Source organism: Aricia agestis, chromosome 4, assembly GCF_905147365.1.
Source record: "Aricia agestis chromosome 4, ilAriAges1.1, whole genome shotgun sequence".
Lineage (NCBI taxonomy): Eukaryota > Metazoa > Arthropoda > Insecta > Lepidoptera > Lycaenidae > Aricia > Aricia agestis.
In genome coordinates, this window is record NC_056409.1 from 6,139,237 (window position 1) to 6,155,750 (window position 16,514).

The 16,514-nt window shown below is 36.8% G+C and overlaps 1 protein-coding gene across 2 annotated transcripts in view; it reads left to right on the top strand.

Annotated features, from left to right (window-relative positions):
- LOC121726676 (AF4/FMR2 family member 4) overlaps positions 1-16,514 on the top strand; it is a 229,147-nt gene that overhangs the window by 73,050 nt on the left and 139,583 nt on the right. For both annotated transcript variants that reach the window (XM_042114140.1, XM_042114142.1), the window contains one exon: positions 7,045-7,074. In XM_042114140.1, coding sequence (XP_041970074.1) covers positions 7,045-7,074 — 30 coding nt within the window. The remainder of the gene's footprint in view (positions 1-7,044; positions 7,075-16,514) is intronic.

The window sequence follows — 16,514 nt, forward strand, 5'->3', positions numbered from 1 at the left end:
ATAGGCTTGAGGTAAGGGAGACCGCTATAGATATTACACGTGCTTTTTTTTTATTTCTCTAGCCCCTGGTGTATCCTCTTACGATTAACTAGCTGTTTGACCGAGCTTTGCTCGGTATCCGATGAAAATGATATTTTCTAGAAATGATTCTTAGCTAGATCGATTTATCGCCCCCGAAACCCCTTATATACTAAATTTCATGAAAATTGTTTTAGCCAATTCCCAGATTCCAATATATATATATATATATATATATATATATATATATATATATATATATATATATATATATATATATATATATATATATATATATATATATATATATATATATATATATATATATATATGAGACAAAATGGAGCGAGCTGTCTAGTTATGACATGTCAGCGGGCGTTTGATATGATTAGCGTGTCTCGTCTGCTCCGGCGACCTCGAGACGCCCAGGTTCATCTCTACGCGAATTATCCTTACGTCGCAGTGGCGTACCGTACTCAGTAATATTGTAATTTGTAATACTAGACGTCGCCCGTAACCCCCTTGCGCTAAAATTCGTTTATCGCACCGTAAAGGAGTGAGCACACTGAGACGGGCCGTGCCGGGGCTCAGCGTGCCCGGGCTCATCGCAAAAGGAAGCGGATGCGCGAATCGCACACTGTGTCGGGGTGCAGCGGATTTTCGCTTCCATACAAATTGTATGGAGGCGGATTTTTGCGATGAGCCCCGGCACGCTGAGCCTCGGCACGGCCCGTCTCAGTGTGCTCACTCCTTAACCGCAAATTTTTCCGGGATAAAAAGTATCCTCAAAGATGTCAAAATCTCGACATTATCTCGACAAAACTCTATAAAAATATGTTATTTCGAGGATGATGAAATGTTTGTCATGCTAGGGTCAATGGAGATGAAGAGACAAACCATCAAACATCGAGAAAACATGTAGAGTAAGATATCTGATATCTCGTTGGCGTATGCTAGGCAGGCAGGAAAATGGGTTGAGCGGTTTGGGCGTGAAAAAGTAACAGACACAGACAAAACACACTTTCGCATATTTATAATATTAGTTGGTACTACTAATATATATTCTGTGATATTAGTATGGATATGTACTACTATGATATTAGTATGGATATGTACTACTATGATATTAGTATGGATATGGAAGTATGGATAGCGAGTACAATCAAAATGAATATTCGTATCAATAGTATTACGAATGGTACCCTAAACTAAGCTCTGGTGGATACAATCTCTACAATGAGTTGAAAATTTTTTAAACATGATTTATTGACCCAAATCTAAAACCCTGCAAAACATTAAAGAGATTAATTTTCATACGGCAAAACCTTTTGAAAGCCTTTTTTTAGATTTTAACAAGATGGCTAGCAGCCAAAGATTAGTATCTTCTCTGTAGAATCTCGGAGTTTTTCATTACTCAAATTATTGTCAGCAGATTTATCATTTTACTTGGCATATTATTAAAGAGTGTGAGGTTATTCCTTGCTAAATTGAAAATGTCTAGTTTATTAGTGATATTTCTAACTATTCTTATAAAAATGCAAAATTGAATATTACCTAAGAAAGAAACCTGTTTAAATAAGTTCGCTAAATTTAATCGAAATTATTATTAGTTATTTTTTAGTATTCGTAGTTATTAGTTATATTGCTAACTTTTCTATTAAAGGTGCAAAAACCGAATAGTTAAAAACAAACCCAAATAAGGGTTCCGTTTTTTGCCATTTGGCTACGGAACTCTAAAAATCGGACCAAACTAAAGTTTGTATGAGGCACACGTATAATTTAATTAAGCATTGTATAAGAACTCTATTAAACGCAAGACGACATCTCAAAAATAATCAGAATCCAGATGTTGACCCGTTTCGCTAATGAGCTGATGTATCTCTATTCTCTTTCGTTTGTCCCGCCGAAGTAGATTTTCTACTAGGGTTTCCTTACCTTTTTACACCAAGCGAATAATATTTATATTCTTCATCAAATTGAGTATTGGTAATTGCGAATTTTTAAGTAATAAAAAGAAAATAGTTAAGGAACTATTATCATAAAACGCTGCAATTAAAAATGTGTTGTCATAAATACATTTTCCTTTTTGGCACCAAAAATTTATTTAGCGAAAAGTACACTTTGGAGTTTGGTACTATTAGTAGTGAACTGTGTGACTACAATACGAAGACAGGAAATTGTAGTGGAAATGTAGCACAAATACATCCTCCTTTCCGCGGGCTAATCGCTGAAAGCAATTCAATGGAAACTGATAGACGTGTGCCTAATTGCACTTTGGCAAATTATTGCCACTGATATACAGATAAATGGACGAAGATTGTGATAGTGGATTTTATTTATTTTCTTAGTACCCAGGATCAGGACAAAATTTTTCGAAATGTAAAAAATAAACAAATTAGAATTTTCGATTAAAATTAAGTAAATGTGAAATATCAAGTAACATAATAATTATAATTGTATTTTAAAAACAGTGATTAATATAAAATTACATAGCAGAGACGAACAAGACTAACATGGCAACGTACAAAATATCATACAATATAATCCGTGAAAGAAAATACTAGTTTTCGAGCATTAATTTGAAAGGCTGGTTCCGAGGAATTTGTATTCTGCTATAATTTTGTTAATATATCAACACTAAATTACAAGTCTCGCGCCGACGAGCCTCAACAAAATAAATAAAGGATTCGTGCCTCTACTACCTCCGAAGATTTTTTTAAGAAAAAAAAAACTATTAATTACCTAAGTTAAAACTCCCCAAAATATTGTGTGAAATACCAGTTACTGCAGCAGTAGTCAACATTGTAATCATTTCAATTATTGGGAAATCAAATCTGGAGTTTTGAAATTTTATTGTTACGTTTATACTGTTAGTTAATTTTAGTAGCCATTTAACCGATCGCTATAAAACTTTATTGCAACCGTTTAAATCTGGCAGCGCATTGAATGCAAACAAAAAATACGAACTACCTAACTTGGTTTTCTGTTTTTCCTTTCGAACATTACTGCCCTAACAATGTGATAATACTCATTAGGTGCGTAGCAATACATTTGTAGCGACTAATAAACCTAATTCTCCAATTTATTAAAACTACTAAGTCGTTAAATCGATTAGTGCTCGTAAACATACCCGTGTCCGAGGGCTTTAAATTTTAATATAAAATCTTATTATTTCTTTTCGACCGTTTGGATCACTCCATTTTTTGTCCTCCTCTCGGACTCCGATCCTCAGTTTCAATGCGATTCCGACTCAATCTCCTCGTAATAAAATAGAAACCGTGTCGGTGCGCTTTGATCGGACGTCGAGAGTAACGTGGACCCAAACGCCAGCGGTTTAGAGGCGAAAATTTAGGGGCTCGGCTCCGTTTTTTGCGGCACGCCGAGAAACAATTTTGGTAATTGCAAATTTACCTGTTCGGGGCGATAAAATGTTCAATTCTGTCGTTTCCAGAACAAATATATCTCCGGGTGATGTGTGAGCGGGCCCGCGCCCAGCCCGCCCAGCGCACGAGATATCGCCGCCGTCTTATCGCACCGCTGAATATTACATGTGTATTGACTATAGTTGTGTACAATGTGCGAAGATTTGCGATAGCTTTATTGCGATAAATATTGCTAGTATTTGAGACTTTATGCGCGTAGGCCTCACTTTATCCATTGTTTAATTAACGAATAAACCATGGCTGCGAAGGACACGAATGCACAGAATTGTTCCCGGGAATGACTTTCCGAATGCCACGAATAGCTTCCGACCACAAAATAAAAGTAACACTGGATGTTATGGATTTATCAGTTGGATTACTTGTCCCGGGATTGAAAAATAGAATGACGGCTTGTGGCTTAGCCCCGCTGACTAGTACGCCTGGATCAAAATGTTATTTATTTCTTTTGACATCGGCAGTTGAGATTCTGTGTCCGAACTCCGAAATAGATTTTACGTAAATAACTGCACACATACTATATTAATTTGTGGTTGTAACTAAGATTTTAGAAGTACTTACTTGCTTATAATAGAGGTATTTCATTAGTGGTATTTCTAATTGATAAGGAATTTATAAATAGAGCAATTGAAGATTGAGAAAAACAACTGATAACTTGTCGTTATCGACAGCAATGCAGAGTTGTTGAAACATCGAGTGGAGTTTTGAGTAACGTTGTATCTCGTAATAAATATTTGCTTAAGCACTGATAGTATCTAAGTTGCATTGAGCGTCATTTATAATTTCTGCTAGGAGGATAGATAAGTGTTAAAATACTCTAAAAGAATAGAAAAAAGACAGGTCAGTTTCAATTTCCTCGTCGCGCTGTAAAAAATAGCCGACTCAACGGACGGTCCACATTTTTGCCAAATCATGAATGAAGTTTTTTCATTGCACTGCCCCGATATATTTTTGAAAGTACCGTTTGAAATACAGTTGGACCGACCATTAATAAATCATACTTCGTCCATATTCTACGAGCCTCGCGCATGTTTTCTCGAAATATAACCATAAAGTTTTTGCTACATGCGATAATCAATTACCAGCATGCAAATAGAAAAACTCGTGGTTGCGTTCGGAGTTCGGACCATTTGGAACCTCTAACCGTGGGTGGTCCACGATGCCCATTCACCAGATGCATTGGATTCACTTTCAGGTTGTATCTGCCTCGCGGTTTTGCGCTGGTGGTTGGGTTAGGTTTGGTTAGAATTATGTTATTGACTATTATTTTGCTCTGAAAACAGAATTTTACACTGGAATTTAAACAAACTCTACCTATAGAGTCTTTATTTAGACGTTCAATTTAAAGAACAATAATTTGAATCAAATCAGTGTGTAAATTTTTGGGACTTATCGTGATGATAGAGTTAATACTATAAAAGGTGTAGCTGCTAAACGGATTGCGTCCGAAAACTTGTATTGATGAAATTCGATTTGGAGCGGCGAGAACTACGTATGTAGGATCAACGTACTGTCTTCAAGGTAATACGTAAGTCAAGATTACAGAGTCGTAGCTAAATCCGACCGCTCTTCCAAGAAATGAGATGTTGACCAATGATGCGTCCTTCGTTATTTCTCACTCCCATATTTTGAGGATTAACGCAAACGAATAAAATGCGCGTAGTACTTGAAAAGCTCATTATTCGTAGTGATGATAAAATATAATAATTGGCCTTTATGTTACTCGCCGTTCGTGCCCATCTTATTTCGGGGATAATATTTGTTATTGCGATGGCTTTGAATGTTTTAACCCACATTTACGGAGTAATATCCACTAGAATAAATTGACGAGCGCCGTGGGCGGGGCGATGCGGCACAGAAATGTATCAATTCCTATAAATAGACGTTCGGTGTTTGTGGCAGTACTGGCCCGATCACACGCGCCCGACAATACAGTCTCCCGATGTGATGGCTCCCTAAGAATCTGTTCTACAGACTACAGACTACATTTATCTAAATTACCGCGTATAGAGGCGGTCGTGGCCGCCGCAGATACGCAATTATGTCGTTATTTTTACAACGCTGACAAAAAGTGAACATCTTATTTATGGACGCGTAGATTGACCTGAATTTTAACATGCGTGACGCACTTTTAGACGAGCGAGAATAATTTTCTCGTTTACTGTATCTATCGGGTAAAATTAGATATCATAAAAAAACCTACTGAATAAATGAACAGTGAAACTACTTTTCTCCATTAAATAAACGATAACATTGTATGAGCCAGCGTCATGTCGAGTATGACTCGTACACTAAGAGTGTGGGAGTGCTTTGGAGGTTAGGTAATAAATGAGTAATAACGATTTATATATCAGGGAATGTCGTGTACTTGTTTGTTGTTAAAAAATGTTTAGCGTAATGCTTATTTATTACAGACAGAAAAAGCGTCGCGAAACTTCTCGTAAAAGCTTCTATAGGCCAACGGCCGAAACTACGTCCATTGATTTTTATTTTGAATGCGCATTCAAAACAGTTCAAATTTATATGTGTAGCAAATAGCAATACATTAAACTGTTTTTGAACTTTTTTAAACGATTCGTCTCGGACGCGGAGAGTTAATCGTATCGTTTTTTCGGTATCGAAGGTGCTCAAATTGTATTCATTTCTGCCCTCGGTAATTGTTTCTGCGTATCGATGGTTCACTCGGAATGGCCGCGGGGGACGCGAAATAACACGATAAAGATATTCCCGGAGGAGAGCGATTAATACCCAATGGATGATATCGGCGCCGGTCTCCCGAAGATTATCGTGATCGCTTTCGTGTCTATCCGATTCGATTCTATTCAGTTTTCTATTTAATATCGTATTTAAATTTCTGATTTTATTCAGTGCGAAGTAGGAGCGATAGATGCGGCATTGTTCTCCTCTGTGATGCTAGCCTTTTGTACTGTAAATGTTTTCGTAGCGACTGCTATTGCTCGACTTACATAAATATTAAATTTTTTCTAACGTCATCGCGTTGAGGCGATGCAATTTAATATTTTATTATCGCATTCTCATTTAGTTATATATAGACGTGCCCCAAAATATTTACTTAATGGTGTACGGTTTTAATCTGAATCCAAATCTTTTGTAGTATACTTATGGTAATACGCTATGAATACGGCGCGGCTGGGGCTAATTGAATGGATATCCATTTATCACTATGATTGGCAGTCGGATAGGTGTGGCGTGATTTTTTAAGCATATCGGGGTGGTGTTTAGGACCCGTCGTACATTTTTTTCATACGATACGTCCACGTTATCATAATATTACGAAGCCACCGGCGCGGGCGCGACGGAAAGGAGGTCACGAACGTTTATTTACTGCTTTGTTAAGAAAATATTGTTCACTTACATGATATTACTTTTATTTATAAAGTATAACTAAGTTAAATATTTTATCTATATGAATGCTATCTTTCTTGTGTCAAGGCCGACTCGAATCGTGGCTTACAATTTATCTCATTTTGCTGTTGTTAACATCACGAATTCAACACTTCAATTTCTGTCATACCTCTCTATGCCGTTGAATAAATTTTAATTGTGTACTTTTCTTCTTTTTCAGACCACACAAAATGATGTTGGAGTCGAGCCGGTGAGTATTTTCTCCACAGAGACGATTCTTTTGTAAGTTTTTAATAAAATGTCTGAAAAGATCTAGGGCCTAGGCGGGTTTCTTCAGCAAAAAGTAAAGTTCCCTGCCGTCATTACTACTGCACCTATGCGAGGGTTAGTTATCATAATATTATGCTTTCTTCATTCCCTGCATGTAATGAGTGAAGGTTATTACTTTAGAATTTAGATAACAAAACCTAAAATGTTTTGTTTTTGTAGTTGTTGATTTAATTATTGATTAATTAGTCCAACCATTTGCCGTACTTATGTTACCTTTATTTCTGAATTTTATCCTTCCTCCAGAAGTAAATATAGCAGTTTCTTATTCACAACAAAACATTAGATTCGAATACACATTTAACGGTGCTCGGATAAGACACGAGCTGTTTATTCGCGAGGGTTTTTGTCATACACTCATCCGAGTTTATGCAAATACGTGTCCCCCGTTGTACGGCTTCGGAGATGTTTTCATTTATTGCCGGCGGTACGTTTACAAATACTTTTACAGAACACTCGTGCTCAGCACTTGACAGATTCGCGGCTACCCACACTTTGATATAAATATTTACTCTCCGAGGACTTCGGCTTCCTGTTTTTGTTCCATTGTCGTCATGAGAAAACGATATTTTGTTGTATCTTTTCTCATTTGTCACTAGTCCGTTCAATGTGATCACTACATTTGCAAAAATATTTATCGCTTCGCTCATCTGAATATTACTCGATAGCGAGAAGTACCTCTTTATTTCTCGAAAATTTGGTATTTTCCGATACGGTGCGGCCCCTAGAGATTCAGCGGTGTCGGATGCGTCTATACTCTATATCTCTTGGAGTGGGTAAGCGGTGAGACGAGCGCGCCGTGCTCACATAACATCAGCGGAGTGTGTTGCACTCCGTATAATTAGTTTCGCCTACCTACCCAGTACCCTCCCTTCACCGCCACTATTGCTATCAATTACGTGAAAGTATTTTCTAATTTCTATTTTAATTATCGTCGCACTCGCCGTTTTTTTCCCTCGCAGCTAATTCGCCCAGGTGGGAAACTTCATTCCGAAACAATGCTTCTCATTATGCCACTATAAATAATTATCGGTTCGTGAAATGTGACACGTAGATAAAAATACATTTACATTCTTGTACGCTGGTAGTGGAAGTGATAACATAGTAGTTACATTGTTCTTGTAATGATCTGGTTTATCTGATCGTGTTCCTTGGCATAAATCTCCTGTAAATTACCTTCAAAACACTTCTGGTATCGAAATATGATTTATTGTTACCAACAATGAGTTACAATATAATGAGAGAAATATTTGTCTTACAGTATGTCCAGGTATGTCCAACATCGCCGTCCATTGTCAACTCAGCCGTTACATTGTCGAGTGTCGTTTAATAACTCTATGTCTCTGTCAAAATGGTATTCAAGCTCGTCAACAAATCGGCTGACCGATGGCCGTTTGCTGAGCTAATTTCTCGAGTGCCGTATGGGATATAAATGGGATGTGAATTGTGAAGGGATTTGACATTTACTGCGGTGTTGAGGTGCTGGGACTTGGTGGTGAATATGGATTGTGCAATAGTAGATACTAGCGTGGGTAGTGACTTGAAAACGTTAATTTTGAAGATTTTTTTAATTATTCCGGCATTCGAAGTAAACAGTAATAACAAAAGTCGTAAACAAAGAAACGAGTTTAAGCACGCTACACGTAACGTCATGTTTAGAGTGAAGTGATTACGAACTAGTAACTAGCAACCGAACAATTAATGTTTAAATGCGTCGTGCTCAACGGAGGAGACATTTAAAACAAACGTAAAGTGTGTAAAATGAAAAATAAATCGAAGAACGCAGTGGTAAATAAATTAGTTTACGTGGCCAGTGTTTACGCCCGTGGTTCATGGCCGGTCTGACATATTGAGCAACGTCTATCCGTCCCTCTCTTCGCGAGTCTCCGTCTACGATGCGATTCGCTGTCTCTCTCCCTCGGTGATTTATGACCTACGAGCTTTTACACTGCTACTTATACAGTCCGCGTCCGAGAATCGGAATTAAGACGCCGTAATGTAATAATTATTAGTCATTGTGAGTTATAAATTATTGTTAATAATTTGTTGACATTCTCTACGCGTCTGGGATAGAGCTAGTTTATTATTGCAATCATATTATGTTATAATGTCATTAAACATACATTCGTTGGCAGAATAGAAAATGATGGCTCAAATAATAGAAAACAATGTAGGAATTAGAAATTCATAAATGCCCGCAGATTTTGTAATTTGTTGAACATGGGCGGGGCTTTTAATTGTTGTTTCCATTTTTGGACATGTGATACTGAGGAGAAATCTCAATATTCTTACACTGGTACAAGCGAAATTCTACTAGCATGTAAGATGGTAGAGTCCCAAGAAGTGTTCGGTTGAAGTTGTTTTATTTCATCTCACAGTACTGGAATTTATGATGGGACACCAGTGTTTACGATTACGGGGTATTTATTAGTGGCCAGCCTTCGGTAACCAGCGAGCCATTGTAGTCGCCGCAGTTATGTTAAAACTCGCAAACAATGGGATGGCGCAGACGGCCGGATTCTAAAAGGCCTCTAGCACAAAAAAGGTGCATCTAATCAATCACTACGACTTGCCACAGTGAGCCGAATGGCCGTTTTATACGATTCCATTTGCATATATTTCTCTCGCTCCGACATCGGATTAAGTAGCGCGAACGACAGGGACGCGAGATATTTAGACTCATTTGCGTGCGCGAGCGTTAACAGCGTAAAGCGTTATAGCCCTCGGCAGGAATGTTATACTTTCTTCTTGTGATTTTATTTGTTCTGTCCATTTTGGCATTAATTAACTTAATTGGTTCGGCCAAAGGAGTATGTACACCAAAATCGGGGAAATGTACAACAATATACGACGGCGTTATTATACGAAGTGTCTACGATCTCGAGAATGTTTAATTACTAAAATTAATTAATTTCGTAATGAACTCAACGTAAATACTTATTGAGGCACGTGTTTTCATTTTAGACGATCTTAACGTTACCGAGGAACGTGACGCTCGCAGTTTGTTCACGTAGTATTAGAGTATGCGAGATAGGCGAAACCTAACAAAAATAACAGACTATTTATACGCGTGTTTCGTTATGGAAACAACATCCGAACTCCGAAGTAGCAGTAAGTCATTGGCTCCGACGACTCGACTGTAGAGAGGGGCGCCTCTGTTGATCCCTTTATTTGTAATTTATCGTAGATGCGTTGCGGAACAGACTTGGCGTAAATCCGTTGTGTACTTGACGGTAATGTTCGTGTTAGTTCACATGTATCTCCTTATCTTTAGTATTCATATAACGTCCGACCTTTCCTTCGGCGCGAACGATAACAATGTCATGGCAACTAAAAAATATATTACTTTTATTTGTTTTCCATTTCTACCACTACCACTTCCTTCGATCGCGGACCTCTCTATTTTGCCAAAAAAAAATGTTGCAGCGTTGTAAAATTGAAGTTTAGATGTGTTTCGAAGCAATCGGTCAGCCATTCCACCTATAATAATATGAAAGTTGTGATAAACCTCAGCGTAGGAAAGTCATCGGAGTTCCATTATAACTCTATTTGCAGGTCAACTTGGCAGCTTAACAAAGTTGTTTATTCCAATCGACTGCCGGCTGGCGGGCCGTTCAAATTGACCCACTAGCGCGTTTATTAGAAATAGCCATGCCTATCGAAAATATTTATGTACCCCACTGCTGCTGATGAAATTTTGAACCAAAACTGCGAGACAATAGGAATTAAATCCATTATCTAATTAATTGTAAGTACAACGATGAAGAGGTTGCGCTGAAGTGATTAGTGGTGCGACTTTAACGTTATTTGCACAAAACGTTCAGCGTTCGGTTCTGAATGTTAATATTCTTTATTGTTATGCGCATGGGATTTTTCCACGCTTCGCCATCTGCTTGGCTATAAGTGAATTCAGATTAGATACACAAAAGAAAAATTGGAAGTGATTTGAGATTCTATAAGCCTGCTTCCGTTATGAGGAGGGCACTTTGTTTCACTGACAGTGCTTTGATCAAAAGGTGTCATCAATTTTCTTAATCCAGATTTCTTTTAAATTGTTAATGTAATCAGGCGTTACTTTGCGGAAATCCATAGCTTAAAATTTAGTTTGTTATTATTTTTACCAATATTCCGCGAAATAAACTTCCACCTTTAAGTAAATGAGTGAGTATAGGTACGCATAGGCATGCGTACAGCACACTGCCTATGCGTACAGTCGCATGCAAGAACCTGCAGACACCACCACCACACAAGCAATAATGTTGGCAAATCCGTGCAAGGCCCCTCACCACCACTCAGGTTGAAATCCTCGACGCGCGTTTCTCCCCAACACCGGAGCATCCTCAGTATGTGGACTCTACGAACAACGTCCGTTCTTTTGAATAAGCTAGGTATATCTTTGGATGATTCAAAATTTTAAGGAAGATTTTAATGGGCCACATTGTAGTTTGAAAATGTATCATCGGCATTGAAGTGTCAGTTATCTAAATTGTGATTACGTTCAGTGATGTCGCGGCCCGGGTGTGTTTGTCTTATGCACATATTTGTTTGGTCGCATGCTTTGAATGCGTTGAGCCTGTATCATCAATCCAAACATTTGGATCGCTTTCTATATCAGGTTTTGAACTAATATCTACAAGAGCTATATTTACAAGAGTATGTGACGGCTAAGTTGTTGAGTGCATGGTTTTATTATTTTCTGTTTTCCTGTCCTTGTTAAAAACCCTCGGGTTTTTTTCTATAACCATGACATGTTTTTACTTACATTGATAAGATGTATTTATTACAATATGCGATGGCTGTAAGTTTCCGCACAAAACCTTCACAATCAAATCATCTTTCTATAAAATCGAAGATATCGAAAGTTTCAAATCGTGATTCGTGCCCCTTTTGTACTTACTCAATGTGAGCATGTAGTTGGCGCGACTTGCAAGGCCTATTTCGTGTCCTTCAAATTCAATATATCAATTAGAATGAATAGAATACAGTTAAATTAGTGATTGATAGGTCAATAGGGTTGCAGACCTTGGCAGTGATGGGCTCGTTAAACTCCGCTCGAAATAGGGCCCTTTGATCGTCCTCTGAATGTCCTGATATAATTAGCTAAGCGTTATATTCTGTCACAGCCATCTCAGATGATGTATCATTGCTTATATTCCAACAATGTGCTGTTTAATATTATGAGTATAAAACAACTCTATTAAATACAATTTCAAGATTTTTGTGTAAATATTCTGCCAAAATTTACAACTTTTCAATGTAAAAGCCAAAGTTAAAACACAGGTACGACATGATTGCGAGAATAAGCAGTGCTCGTTTTTACTAGATAATAATTATTACAAGTAAAATATATAAAGCTTCAGAAGGTAATTGCGCAAAGCTCCCCATGAGCAAAAACTTTCTTAAAATATGTTTCATTTGCTTACGCTTCCTTATTCCTACATTCCCGTAGTTATGTGGAGTTTGCGTATTAGTTACAGTTAACTTTTGAGTGGTAAAATATATTTTTTTTTTTCGCTTAAAATATATTCACGCAGTTAACGATCAGGGCACTCAAACTTATAGTGTCATATTGTAGGCCTATACTAATTTAGAACAAAAAAATAATTCAATATTAATATACAGGTCATACTGACTGGTCATATATTTATAGCTTAAAATCTACAACACAGGTAACTAATTACCTAGTTACCTACTACTATCACATCAAGTAAAAAATTAGAAAGGCATTAGAGAATTGTTTTAGGAGATTACGACTATAATTATTCATAACAATAGTACCACTTAGCATTGATATTATTATACAACAATGATAAAACTAAAATGGATATATCCGCACCGTCGAGTGATCGATGCCAAAAAAATTGTAGGTGAAGGTTCCCCGGTATCATGGCAGCTCGTGTTGCAATATTATGGGTCGAAACTTTTAATCGAATACGAGCCTCGTTGGAAATGCAACGAATTTAAAATTACGTAACTAGATTGAAAAGGGCAACCAACAATGAGGTGTATATTGCGCTGTTTGTTCGCGTAATTAGAAACGCCATTTCGACTATTGAGAGTTGAGTTTCTTAATGATTATTGATTTTGTTGCTACTTTTTAAATTGAGTGTTTTACGCAGGACTAGAAGTCCCACGCAAATAACGAATTCCGCAAAGACCGTAACATTTTTATGCAAAAAGTAGACTATTACCATCCCTATATTCTATTTGCCAAAAATCTATAAAATCCGTTCAATAGTTCGTGAGATTAACGCGTTGGAACAAACAAACTCATCAGCTTCACAATATTGGAGTAAATAAGAAACGAAAAAATCTTGTGAAAGGATAATCAGATTTTGTTCGTAACATTCTTTCAGCATCTAGAAAATGACGGAATGTAATAACATACTCATTAATAAAGAAAATTCTCATTACTATGCCATTGAAATGGCGGCGAGGGCTCCTTTTTATTCTTAAAAGTGTAAACTCAGCGGGGACCTCTAATACATGTGCTACAAGCGACACACAACTCGCTGTTGACCTATATACGGCTCAAACTGCATATACTTTATTATGTATGGAAACGGAGTCGACTTGTGACGAGCTGTTTTCTGACTAAGAGATAAAATATTGCCGTTGAAATCTTCACTAGTGGCCATTGTGTTTCTAATATTATGTCGTATAAAACGACCGTTTCCGCGTAATGTTTGTGCGAAATTCTTTTTGTTTTTCGAAGCTTAAGGGCCTGTTTCACCACTTCACCTGATGCATTATAGAGTGTCTGTCAGATAAGTTGTGGATATCCAGCACTTATCAGGAAGTGCCGAAACAGGCCCAAAGTCTACAAAATTATCTGTATCACATTTTTCGTCTTTATGCTCAATTTTCCTATTCGCCTATCGTTCGCAAATTCATGATCAAGTTATGTTTATACAGCTAATGACTAAGTGGTATGTAAAAGGAGCTTTCTTATGAAGTTACCGCATGGTGTGAGAATTACAGATCAACGGTCATCTCACACTACCGTTACTTCATTATTCATGTATTTAATGTAGTCCGGTTTCAAATTCGACTGAATCCATTTATCGCCTTTGTTCTTTGACAACTTTAAATTGGAATTCGAGTATTTGCGACGCAACAGTGGGTTTAATTTTGATTCAATGTATGTACGTAAATTATTGTTTCAGCTTTTTATTCTTTGATCTCTTGAATATGAAGTTTTTTTGTTATTGATAAGTTCATATTTAATTTTGACTGGTCCTTTGGTAATTCTGGCGTTTCGATCAAAATTCTTTCCATCTAATACCATACACACATGAGACAAAACATGAATGCGGCTTCTAGCATTAATACCTTGGTCCTTGAATATGTAGTAGTGGCTTAGCTTCCTCCGTCTCCCGATTGAATCATCATATATCTTGCGGAACTCGAGCGCTGTGTCCACACGGCTGTAATGCATATTGCACATATCTCCAGACATTCCCCAGCCCCCTACCATGTACCATGTCATCCGTGTCCTCGCGATATTCTAGTTCATTAGCTGTTGCCATACCTTTATCAACGTCTGTTGTGACATGAAGTCGATATGCGGAATCCAATATCTATAAGTGTATTATTAATACCTTTTCTATTGTTTAAAATTTTACAATGCATGTCTTATTGCTTCTTGCTCTATAATACCTCGAAGAAAATATGAATATACTTTGCAGAAGCAAAAGCTTTAAGTAGCATAAAATGGCAGCACAATAAACATTTTAAAAGCATTAAAATTTTACATCAATATCGTTCAACTACATATTATACAGTGTTCTTTTGTCTAGTTAAATACCTCTTTAAAATTTTTCTTTATTTTTCCCGTTGCAAGCTCTTAAGTGAGTTCTATTATCCTATTCTCCATTGTAACCAAGACAGAAAAGTAGAATTATTAATGCTTTTTACAATTCCTTCTGCAGCAATAAAACTTTATAAGTATAATATAGTTCCTGTTGCTCGTTTCTTGAAACAAACTTTGTTAACTCAAGTAACTTTGTAAGCTCTTTTTATTTAAAGTTAAATTTGTAATAAATGACAATACATAATATATGTATTTAATAAATTGATCTCTATACTGCAAGGTAGGACGCGTCCACATTATATCAGCAATGATATAATATGGACGCGGAAGTTTGAATACTTTGGTTTACTCTAGTAAAGGTATTGGAATTTGAAGTGAAGTTTCAAACTAATGTATTAGACTTCAAGCTTTATATTGCAAACATTACGTAACAAAGTTCAGCTTACAATAAGAAATTATGTCGTGTGACTAAATATTAGGATTTCGGTTACTTTCAAATATCTCGACGGATTTACAGTTATCCACTTTACTGACCCCGAATAGACAGTTCCATTCAGATACAAACCATGAAAAGGTACCACGCACAGGTAGAAAATTAAGATCTGCTTGTATGGTCATTGGACTTAGGTATTAAAAAAAATTAACATTTCAAGGATTTAATGCTCCGAAATTTCCAAACTTGCATGATAGCCTTCTTCGGAGGATATTAAAAAAATATTACTTAGTAAAGCACTCAGGTTTTATGTAGTTCGTTGATGAGGGTCGGATGCATTTAAGTTAAAAGTAACCTAATATTCAACAGGCAGCTTCTAAATCTAAAAGATGGCTCAGCTAACTTGTACTTATTTGCGCTCGCTGATTAATCTCCCCTCAAGACTGCGGCTTACATTTCAGGCGGGGAACGTAGACTAGATGTTTGAATCCTACTTAAACTTTAAATACCTATCAGTATATTGAGTTTTATGCATCGCATGCTTTTATTTTCTTCGCTCGAAAAGTTGAAGTGTAAAAAGCTTTATACTTTTATCTAAGAAAGTTCGGGTTATTTTCATGAAAAGAACTGAAAACTTATTCATAATACCGTATCGCGCCTCGCTAAGTTACATCTTGCGAGGACGTAACGTTAGCGTAGAGCTCTGTAGTAGAATCAGTTTGTGGCTTTTTTCTGCTTATCCAATTATCATTAGTCATTACAAGTGGCAGTAACTAAGTTTTGTTGATTGCAGAACCCTAAAACGGAACCCTAACCAGCTGATTTTGTGTATATTATGGTAGATTAATAGTTATATAATTTAAGAGTAACCTTGTCCTACAAATAAAACAATCCATATTTTAGGACCATCAAGTCAAAGTATGAAATCCTTTCTATCTCTGTTACCACTTTCGAGATTTTTCTAAAATAAAAATGTTGTTCGTCTTATCAAAATGTAGCTACTCACAAAAAATTTGCTTGTTAGTAATCATAAAAAAAAAATGTTCTAGGGCTCCCGTACTAGTTGTTCTCCTTTATTCTTTTTTTGGAGTCCATTTCTTGCTACATCAAACTAGTA